Source organism: Thamnophis elegans, chromosome 7, assembly GCF_009769535.1.
Source record: "Thamnophis elegans isolate rThaEle1 chromosome 7, rThaEle1.pri, whole genome shotgun sequence".
In the NCBI taxonomy this organism is placed as follows: Eukaryota; Metazoa; Chordata; class Lepidosauria; order Squamata; family Colubridae; genus Thamnophis; species Thamnophis elegans.
Window position 1 is genome coordinate 23,293,113 of NC_045547.1, and position 12,027 is coordinate 23,305,139.

Here is a 12,027-nt window from a genome sequence, read left to right on the forward strand (position 1 = left end):
GCCAGCAGTGTGCAGCAGCTGCCAAAAAAGCCAACATAGTTCTAGGCTGCATAAACAGAGGGATAGAATCAAGATCATGTGAAGTGTTAATACCACTTTATAATGCCTTGGTAAGGTCACACTTGGAATACTACATTCAGTTTTGGTCGCCACAATGTAGAAAAGATGTGGAGACTCTAGAAAGAGTGCAGAGAAGAGCAACAAAGATGATCAGGGGACTTGAGACTAAAACATATGAAGAATGGTTGCAGGAACTGGGTATGTCTAGTTTAATGAAAAGAAGGACTAGAGGAGACATGATGGCAGTGTTCCAATATCTCAAGGGTTGCCACAAAGAAGAAGAAGTCAAACTATTCTCCAAGGCACCTGAGTGTAGAACAAGAAGCAATGGGTGGAAACTAATCAAGGAGAGAAGCAACTTAGAACTAAGGAGAAATTTGCTGACAGTTAGAACAATTAATCAGTGGAGCAATTTTCCTCCAGAAGTTGTGAATGCTCCAACACTGGAAGTCTTTAAGGAGATACTGGATAGCCATTTGTTTGAAACGGTATAGGGTTTCCTGCCTAGGCAGGGGGTTGGACTAGAAGACCTCCAAGGTCCATTCCAACTCTGCTATTGTATTGTAATAAAACATAATGCAAAACCAAATCACTGATTCAATTCTGGGGAAGAAATGTGATATACGGATTATGGGTTACTCACCTCTGCTTTAAAAAAAGAAGGCTGGAAAATGTGGCTGTAATTACCTAGCAATGAAGAAAAGAGGGTTTGCTGTCTTCTGTAGAAAAGACATGGAAGCAGTCAGAATACAGGTAGTCTTTGACTGGAAATCACAATGGAGGCCAAAATTTCTGTGAGGCAGTTGTTAACTGATTTTTGCTCCATTTTAGCAATAGCACTTAGCAATAGCATTTAGACTTATATACTAATTTACAATGCTTTACAACCCTCTCTAAGCGGTTTACAGGGTCAGCACATTGCCCCCAACAATTTTGGGTTCCCATTTTACCCACCTTAGAAAGATGGAAGACTGAGTCAACCTTGAGCCTGGTGGGATTTGAACTGCCAAATTGCAGGCAGCTGGCAGCCAGCAGAAGTAGCCTGCAGTACTGCACTCTAACCACCGTGGCCTTTCTTAACACCATTGTTTCTTGAATCACTGCAATTGTTAAGTTACTTACACGGTTAAGTGAATCTGGCTTCCCCATTGATTTTGCTTGTTAGAAGGCCTGCAAAAAGTGATCAACTCTGGAAACTGCAACCATCATAAATGTGAGTCAGTTACCAAGTGTCTGAATTTTGATCGCGGGACCACAAGGTTGCTGCAATGGTCGTAAGTGTGAAAAATGGTCATAAGTAACTTTTTTCAGAGCCACTGTAAGTTCAAATGGTCACTAAATGAACTGTTGTAAGTTGAAGACTACCTGCAAATTATGTTCATCTAGCTCAGGGGTGTCAAACTCAAGCCCGTGAGTTGAATCCGGCCTGTGGGGTGCTTAAATCTGACCCGCGGGGCTGGCCTGGAAATAGCAAAGGACTGACCCGTGGTTTCTCGGGCAGCCAAAACAGGGCACGGGCGTGCGAGGCTCCCCTGCACTCTGTTTTGGCCAGTAAAGTACTGCAAGAAGCCATTCAGGGACAAAACGGGGCACAGGGAAGCTTGTGCAGCCAAAGTGCTGTAGAAGACATCCATCACATCTCCTCCCCTTTTAGGTGGCCCCCGGCAAACTATAATGCTGATCTGGCCTGCAAAGAAATCCAGTTTGACACCCTGATCTAGCTAATAACTTGCTGTTCAACTAGTAACTCCTTTTGCCTCTGCAGGGCAGAGACGTCTTGTGTCAAAAAATTAGGAGTATAGTAGTCAAATTTCTAACTATCACATTTTATGAAAAAGCGTAAACATCCATGAACTGCAGCTCACTTCAATGATTCCATATAGTTTTAAATATTTTCTTAGTTGGAAGAAATACGACCAGACTCCTTAATTTTTAATTTCTTTCACAATATGCTTTACAGAGACGCAGAGATTTTCTCCAGCTGATGCTTGATGCACGGATTCCGACCACTGACATCGTCATGGATCAGTCAGACAAAGTCAGTCAAGATGATTTCCCTGAAGCTCTGCCAAAAAAGCAGCAGATGTGGTTGACTGATGATGAGATAGCTGGACAAGCCTCCTTGTTCCTAATTGCTGGCTATGAAACCAGCAACAGCACACTTTCCTTTGGCAGTTACCTGCTGGCTACCAACCCCCAATGTCAGGAGAAGCTGCTTCAAGAGGTGGATGACTTCTTTTCAAAACATGTAAGTAGGCATCCTGACCACCATTCTTGTTTTAGACAATGGGTGAGTGGTGAGAGAGAGGGGGGAGGCTGTGATAAAGTGAGCCAAACAGGATGGTTTAAAATAGCAATAGCACTTAGGCTTATATACCGCTTCACAGTGCTTTATAGTCCTCCCTAAGCGGTTTACAGAGTCAGCATATTGTCCCCAACAATTTGGCTCCTCATTTTACCAACCTCTGAAGGATGGAAGGCTGAGTCAACCTTGAACCTGGTGAGATTTGAACTGCCAAATTTCAGGCAACCGGCAGGCAGCAGAAGTAGCCTGCAGTACAGCATACTAACCTCTGCGCCACCGTGGTTCAAATGACTAATATATAAAAATGTTGTTGTTGTTGTTGGTGGTGGTGTGTCTGTGTGTGTCTGTGTGTGTGTGTTCCAGCATAAATATGGAACGCCTCGAGCAATTTCAACTAAACTTGGTACACAGATGACTTACTCTTTGGAAACAAATACTGTGGGGGTAAGACATCTCTAACATCCCTCTGGGTGTATGTTCTGTTAAGATACAGCGTGTTGTGCCATAAAATGGCTTCTACTGTGCACACAGTGGAGTTGCCATGGTAACGACTTCACAGTACTCCACGAGGGGACTCCCTCTGGTAAGGGGGAAAATCCAACATTAGAAAGTACATTTGATCCGGGCATTTTCCCCCTGTAAATAAATACCCAGGCGACGCCAGGTTATCGACTAGTGACTAATAAAATTCATATTTCAGTCAAAATCAAAGCCATCTTGATGAGGGCAAATAAATGCCCCATTGGTGATCTTTATTGTAAACGAAGTAATACAGCTGGATCAATAGCAGTAGACTTATATACCGCTTCATAGGCCTTTCAGGCCTCTCTAAGCGGTTTACAGAGAGTCAGCATTACAGGATCAGTTCCAGATGAAGGGTCAGTGCAATCTATATCTGTAAATGGAGAAGATGCTTTATAATATTTTCACAGGCCAGAAGTGTCTGTCTGTTTCTCAAGTGCATGCATTCTGTTGCAAATGCATAAACACTGTTCCATTGATCTGTTTGCTCTATCAACTGGCTAGGAGCAGTTCTCCATAAAAACCATTCTCAGTTCTTTTAATGGATTCAAATATTAAACCTGGGAGTCTTTTGCATCAGTGTAAACTCTGCCGGTGAAGTGAAATACATAATCTGTCCCTGCATTTTCAGTTTTTCCCAGTAGTTTTACTTATTTACTTACTTATTTACATCTTGTGTGTCAGAATCCTCCAACCCCTAGGAATAGCAATAGCCCACAAACCCACAGCCACAATCTGCCAGGAATTATCCAGAACCAAAGACAAGAAAGAAAAAAAATGTAATCTACAAAATCAACTGTAACTCATTGCAACCCAATTCTATGGGACAAACATCACATCAATTAAAAACCAGGATCCACAAACACCAGCTGGCAGTCAAACGCCACGATCCCAAATCCTTAATTTCTATCCACATCAACACCAAACGGCACCAGTTTGATTGGAGCAACACAAAAATCATCGGCCACGGTACCACCCTCCATGCTGGGGAGTTCATTAAAGAATTTCTATCAATAGACACATTGACCTACAACCATCCTACAAACCCCTCAGAATCCATCAACTGCACAGCCAACCAGAGATAGTACCAACTCTCAACCAACCCACACAAGTCCATTCCCCCCACCAGCAGTTCACCTCCCAAGGACCTTGACTGATGTAACTTATCACAAGACTCTCACTGATGACTCACACATGACCCACCATAAGACCCATCACAAGACCCTCACCTGATATACCCACACCTGAAGCTGTTATAAACAGAAGAACACTGACATCCCCCAAACTCCACTGAAGATGCTACCTAGCCTGCTAATGAAATGTTCGGAAACCAACCCACAAGCTCAGAGAATGAATCTTCACCCACATCCTATGCTTGAGCTACAGATATTCGCCACTATTGCAAGCCATTTCTAATATCATAAAAGGAAGAAAAAAATACCCAATAGTTTACTTTATTGATTATCCATTAACCCATATCAGGTATAATGTATAAAATACCGAACAATAATAAGACCATATGTTACAAAAAGTTAGAACTAAAAGTAAATGCAAATCAAATTTCTATATTATCCTTACAGTTTAGCCCCGTCATATCCACATATGTAGTTCTGCACTATTTGATTCAGATAAAGGGCCATGCTATATGCAATATTTGGGAGCCAAACATTTAAAAGGGATTTGATTGTAATTAAATGTAGAGGCAAAGGAAATAACCATTTCTTTTATTGTCCCAAAGATGCTTTTTCAAGAGGCAACTGGACTTTCTTTGTTTTTCCTTGAAGACGTTTCACTTCTCATCCAAGAAAAACTTCAAGGAAAAACAAAGAAAATCCAGTTGCCTTTTGAAAAAGCACCTTTGGGACAACCATGACCTGGATGATTGAGAATCTCCATAGACTTTTCTTTTGTTCTGGCCTCACCATCTTTTCTAACTTTAATCAATCAGTTTTTGAAGTATGACATGTAGCATGCTATTCAACAACCCAGAAGCTCTTGATTCCCAAAAGTTGTATACTCTCATCTCTCATCTATGTGAATGACCATGACTGGAGGAACATGTCTCCCTTCCTTCACTGAGCTTGTTACTGTCTGAAAACAAAAATATATTACAAGGCTGTTTCCCTACCCCTACTTCAGTGATACCTTGGTCAAATTCATACATAATGATAAGCCATGATTTCATGTTATATGCACCAGCAGAGAGGCCACACACTCAAGTATCCTCTCCATCATAATTTAGTCTGATTCACTGTAGGTTTCATACCATAGCAATTATAGTCCCCAGATATATCTCTGGAACTCCATGGGGTTTATAGATAACAATGAAAACAAAGATTTTTGTGAATCGTCCCCTCTATTCTAATCTATATAAAAGGCAAATACCACTCACTCATCACAAGATCTCCAGAACCGTAAAGCCTACAAACTTGAAATTTGGCACATATGTTCCTTTTGACTTCTAGGTGCTCGCTAAGAAAGGATTTGACTATCAGATCATTAGTATATCTTATACAGTAATTAACATGCTCTGATGCTAAGGAGTTCTATTCCCCCTCCCCATCTGAAAAGAACTCCATTCCAGCTGCCAGTTGCCTTATATTAACACGCTCTGATGCTAAGGAGTTAGACATTCTACTCCCCCTCCCCACCTGAAAAGAACTCTGTTCCAACTGCCAGTTGCTCCACATTCCATTACCTCAGTTCAAGCTGGCAGACGTTCCACTCCTTCACTCAGGAGCGATCTGGGGTTCCTTACAGTACTAAACATTGGTACCTCACCAAGATGTTTACACCTTCCACTATGGAACTGCTTCCAGAATCAAGATGGTGGCAGCGATATTCCCTTACAGTATGTGTTTCAGTCACTGACCACCACTGAGCCAACCAATTGAACCAGAGTGAATTGGATTTCTCCTGCATTGCCCGATCACATGGTTTCATTGCAAAGCACGGGTGTCCAGCTATACTTTATATTTTAGGTTATTATTCAGTGAGCCATTCAGCAACAAAAACAGCTTTTCTCTTACTATTAAAAGAAACCGAATGTCATACTTGGAGAGATGATCTTGTCAAGGAACCACCCAGGAACGATTGCATTTATTTAGTGACATCCATGTAGTCTCAAAGCACTTTACACCCAGAACTATAGAAGCTACAATTTTTTGAATCAATACGCTGCTGAAAAGTCTGCATGTATCAGGAGAGACTGCGGTGTAAACAGAAGTTGGAAGAAGAGTTGTAGAGGTGAAAGAGACTATTGTGCATTCACAGGCACACAACGAAAGCCAGTGCAGCAAATAGATATAATTTGCCTGTCCAAAACCAAAAACAGCAAAGTACTTTGATTTCTTTATATATGTTCTAAACTTTACAACCTGTGTTGCAAGCAAAGGAGTTTTATAGAAAAATAAAATAAAACAAAACAAAATCACTGATTCTTTCCTAGGGAAAGCAAATGCCAATCTCCTTTTTTTTTTTTAGAAAGATCACTTTTTATAAAGCAACATTTAATATTTGCTTGAATCACTGGGAAGATTTCCATTTTAAGGGTGAAGATTGTCAAGTTTGTGTAGTTCGTCTCATCAGATCAAAACAATGGGAATATGCTCTGCCTGTCAAGATGAAGGGTAAAGTCTCAAAGATGAGTTTTGACTGACAAATATTTCTATTATTCCCTTCCCTTTTACTTACATACTGTAGCTGCACACCTGCCATAGTTTTTGCTCTTTTCAGTGTTACTCAGCACACCCACTTAAAGTCTAGAAAATAAAGGGCATATGTAAATTTAGTTTAGCATTCAAAAAGATGAAACTTTATTAGAGAGGATATTGGATCATGAATAGAGTTTCTAAAATGCATTCCAGCCAAATCCTGTATCCTCCACTTTAATGGCATTTTATAAGTTCAAAAAAGACATATTTTTGTATATAACTTAAGATCCCTGTACTATCAATGAATCTTTGAGAATTGTGCACAGGATTTTAATTTTAACACTTTCTCGGTTTTCAAAGCTGTGTGTGAAATTAAATATTTTAAGATATATTTTATAATAGTATTGTTGGTTTTTTTAGCCATAAGATTCTTTTGCCCCAAACTGTAAACTTTCTGATGATATAGAAATGCTTTAGTCGTTTTAGGGGAATTCAAAATCTTTTGAAGATTTTGCTTTGAAGGAGAGAGTTATAAGCAGAAATATTTGTAGCAAATAGGATGTTTCATATTATAAGTCAGGCAAAGGATATTTCATACTACTGACTTAGGCATCGTAATTATTACAATGATTGATCAGGTTAAATTGTTTTATGTATATATATATATATATTGACAGTAAACACTGAATATTGCCTGTGTTTTCTGAAATACAGTGCAATTTCATATTTCTGTAAAGTCATTCCAGAATTAAATTTGAAAAGCGATAAATGCTCAATCTGAACTTTAGTTATTTCACACTTAAGAATAGGTCTCTTTAGTTTCTCCAAGTACCGCACTTAATCACCGTATTCCTTAGGGATCTACAGATGTCTTTGGTCAAGGAAATGTAGACAGTTGAGTCTATAAGCATCAGTTATTCTGAAATGACATTTTCCGAGATTGGCAAAACCTCAACCTGTTGCAGCAGCTTTTTTCCTTGCAAAGCTATTCGTAAGTGTTAGAAACTTAGAAAAATGGTTGTTGCCTCTTTAAGCAGTTGCCTTATTTATATTTTTTTATGTGATTGCTATATAGATCACTTCACCTGAACTGAAATTGTAGGAGATTTACAGAGTACAGATGATTGGAATTAAAACAAGAACAAGGAAGGAAAAATCAAACCAATAACAATAACTTTGCCAAAACCCCATCCCTTGGGGGTGGGGGGGGGAGCCAGAAAAAACCAGTGTGCTGAAAAAGCCAGTTCTTCTTAAAGAGAAGAAGGAAGGAAGTTGGTCTATTTTACCAAACCATAACTATTTAATTTCAAACAACATGTTAAATCAAAACCAAACAAGCCACATAATAAATCATGAACCAGCCCTGTGTGTTACAGAGGTAAATGACAGAATATAGCATGGGTAAGGAGAGAACATGTATTCTATCACCTAATCCCCCCTTCCCCACCCTAAATTATGCACATTCTATTTACAAAGTCTGAATACAAATGAGAATGCTTGTCTAATTTATTAAGAAATACTAAATCCCTAGAAGCAATCGCTAATGGAATTAAGCAACAACTTAATGTTGCTGTAGCTTAAAAAATGTTCCAGATTGTGTGAGTGTATAGTTATAAGTATATAGTCAGAATGGAATTTTTCCTCCAGGTATGTACATAAATTAGGGTAGCATTAATGGGAATCAAGAGTCCATTTATTTGTCAATAATTGTGCAAAGTGAAAGCTGAAATACCAGTTGCCGAAAGCATGGAAACTCATTTGTATGTAATGGTTATAGAAAGCAGAACCTTCAGTGAAGTGAAGAGAAACTTTGTTTGGCTTTGCATTTCTTCAGCTGCTTTCTGCAGCTGACTAGAAATATGCTAGATTGAATTAGCATATTTTCTATGTATTGATTCATGCATTAGCTGAATGCAGTAGGAAACATTGGTAATATCTGATTGATATTAATATTAAATATTACAATTTCAGGTAGTCTCTATCTAACCCCTTTTTGTAAGTTCCAGAGCAAAAAGTGGTGACTAAACAATTTCCCCTCTTCTAAAGAAAACCTATGTCCCAAACCCATTCCCACCCAACCCCCAATCCTTGAAAATACAGGTATTCCCAACCTCAGTTCCACTTCGTTCCAAATATTATAGCAATAGCACTTAGGCTTATATACTGCTCCACAGTGCTTTCCAGCCCTCTCTAAGTAGTTTACAGAGTCAGCCTCTTGGCCCCCAACAATCTGGGTCCTCATTTTATCCACCTCGGAAGGATGGAAGGCTGAGTCAGCCTTGAACCTGGTGAGATTTGAACTGCCAAATTGCAGGCAGCCAGCAGGAAGCAGAAGTAGCCTGCAGTAGTGCACTCTAACCACTGCGCCACCTCAGCTCTTACCTTTTTGTTATTCCCCACCACTCCCACAATCACACTCTCCCCTTCCAAAAAAGGACTCCAACCATCAAATTACATATTTGTAATATACCCAATTTAACCTGATTAGGCGGGAACTGTTTTGCCATGGGCCCTATAAATAGTAATAAATATTTTCATTTGAAACTACTTGAATCTAAAAGTCCATAGAGATTCTCAGTCATCCAGGTCATGGTTGTCCCAAGGGTGCTTTTTTTCAGGAGGCAACTGGACTGTCTTGTTTTTGCTTTTGAAGACATTTTGCTTCTCATCCAAGAAGCTTCTTCAGCTCTGACAGGATAATGACATCCCACTATTCCGTCAGAGCTGAAGAAGCTTCTTGGATGAGAAGCGAAACGTCTTCAATAGAAAAAACAAGAAAGCCTCCTGGGAAAAAAAAGCAACTTTGGGACTACTTGAAACTACTTTATAACTAAGTCACAGTATTATCTGCACAAGGAATAGCTATAGGAAAACAAGGGAACATCTGCTGCCTGTTAGAAGTTGGTCCTTGCTGAGGTTTGTTATATGCATAAGTGTGTTTAGGATTCTCTTATGTTATGGTTATCAAATATCCAGCTAGTTCTGCTCTCCCTCTCTTTAAATTTCCTTGACTTTTAACATCTGTTTCCTTCTATTTCCGGGTTTCTCTTTCTATTCTCTGACCCTAGGGATGGACTTTTCCTGTCACCATGATCAATTACATTGCGTTATTTTTTAGGTTAAATGATTTGATCCAATCTTCAAAAGATGGGAATTCTTCTTTTATTGTTATTATTTATTACAATTAATTAATGATGATCAATATCAAATAACATTATTATTAATATTAATTAATTAATTACTGTTTATTAGAAGAATTCTTCTAATATTCTTTTAGTGTTTATTATGATTTTTTAAAAAAGAGAATTGAGTGTACATGAAGGACATTTCACTATTAGCGCCTTTAAATGTATAGGTAGTCCTCGACTTACAACAGTTCATTTAATGAACTGTTTAAAGTTGCAATGGCACTGAAAATAGTGGATTACGACTGTTTTTTAGAGTTAACAACCATTGAAGTTTGAACCCCATAGAATAAAAATCTGGCTGCCTCTGCATGACAAGTCCCAATTAGGATTATATTGGGACCCTGGTGGTCATAATAACCATAAAGATGCCCCCAAAAACCCTCTTTCCTGCCATCTAGTAGCTCTTTGGAATGTCTATCCCAGTTCTGATGGAGCTTTGATAAAGATCTTCTGCAATTAGAAGGCATTTCAGCAGATACAGGAATGACTAACTTTAAAGCCTTTGTCTAATTCAACAGGATTTTAATATTGAGGTTACTCTAGGATGATGTTAAAAGCTGAAATTGAAAAAGTTTTAAAATTGCGTTGGAATATGCTAAGAAAATGTTTTCTTTTTGTTGGGAAGAAAATACTCCTTTTCCTCTTTGATACAGAGAAGTATGTATACATGATAAATGTAGATATTCCCCTTAATTTCTTTTCCATTCTCTAATCAGAAAACTGGTTTCTTTGGCAAATTATGATCTTTGTGAAAAATGTAAAAGGGTATTGTGAAACAAAACAAAATTTGGAAAACCTTTTCAGCTCAAATAATGATCAATTGATCATACAGGTAATTGGAGTTCTGGAAAGCAGTTTTGTGTCTCGTATGTTTGTCTTTTTTTCTAGAATCATGATTGCGAAGAGAAAAACTGTAATGATTTGTTGTTGTTAGTTACGAAGTTGTATCTGACCCATCGCAATCCCATGGACAATGTTCCTCCAGGCCTTCCTGTCTTCTACCATCCTCTAGAGTCCATTTAAGCTCATGGCTACTGCTTCAGTGACTCCATCCAGCCACCTCATTCTCTGTCCTCCCCTTCTTCTTTTGCCCTCAATCTTTCCCAGCACTAGGCTCTTCTCCAATGAGTCCTTCCTTCTCATTAGGTGGCCACAGTACTTGAGTTTCATCTTCAGGATCTGGCTTTTTTTATCCACTGACCTGTTCTTTCTACTGTATTTTTGACCTCTTGCTCCCCCATTTCATAACTTCCAAGTCCTAAAAGTATAAAGTGTGTATACATTCGTGGTTGCTATTGGATGTCCTACAGATTATGGTAAAAAAAAAAAAATCAGGATGGAACGTATAAAGGAGAGGTTAAAATTCAATTTTCTTAGTTTTAAAATGTAACCCACTCAGAGTTTTTTTGGGAGCCGGGTAGCCTTTAAATCCAATTAAATAAATAAATAATGATTTGATTTAGCTGCAGGATATGGAAACCCCAGTCAAAGTTAAACCTGAGGATGCCAATTTGAACTCCAACTGCTCTATATGCCAAACCTTTGGATATGGCCCCTAGATACCTACAAATTATGGAATTTATAATGACCCAGAAGGGAAAAACTAGTATGGAGAGTAATCAAATTGAATTTTAACTTAAAATTAAATGTAAGTAAAATAAAATATATTTTTAAATGGGCTCCACTCAGTATTTTTTTTAACTGAGAATCATAGCATGCTACTTGTAATTCAGACCTCTGGCCTAAAATATGCCCTTATTTGGAACATAGTGTGATATGGAAACTGAGCCAGTTTTTCTTAATTCAACAGTCCATCGTCAATAAACTATGCTTGATGCAATATGTGATTTCAGCAGGGTTCCTACGGATTTTATTTCCTTATTCCAAATGGAGGCGAGGAGTAGGGAAATTCAAAATCTGTTTCTGTGTTTCAAAAATAATATTGCCAGAATTTTTTTTTTAGTTGAAATTCTTTATTTAATTTCTTATCTTTTAATAGTGGGACTCAAGATAGATCTTTAAAAATAACAATTTATGATCAGCTAAAAATGCTTCTTGGAAAATATGAAATCTTTCTTTTTTAACCTTGCCAAACTACTACTACTACTACCACCACCACACCACTACTACTCTCTTCTTCCTCCTCCTCCTCTCCTTCTCCTCCCTCCCTCCTTCCCTCCCTCTCTGTTTTCTCTAATTTGGATTTTGAAAGTGAATGCAATCTTTTGTTTTCTTAACAAAGTTTCACAAATCTCATCATTTTCTGCACAGAATGTATTTCATTTTATTTAATATGGGA

The 12,027-nt window shown here is 38.4% G+C and overlaps 1 protein-coding gene across 1 annotated transcript in view; it reads left to right on the forward strand.

The window, feature by feature from the left end:
* Positions 1-12,027, forward strand: part of TBXAS1 (thromboxane A synthase 1) — a 287,914-nt gene that overhangs the window by 223,883 nt on the left and 52,004 nt on the right. The window contains exon 10 of the mRNA XM_032220502.1: positions 2,021-2,308. Coding sequence (XP_032076393.1) covers positions 2,021-2,308 — 288 coding nt within the window. The remainder of the gene's footprint in view (positions 1-2,020; positions 2,309-12,027) is intronic.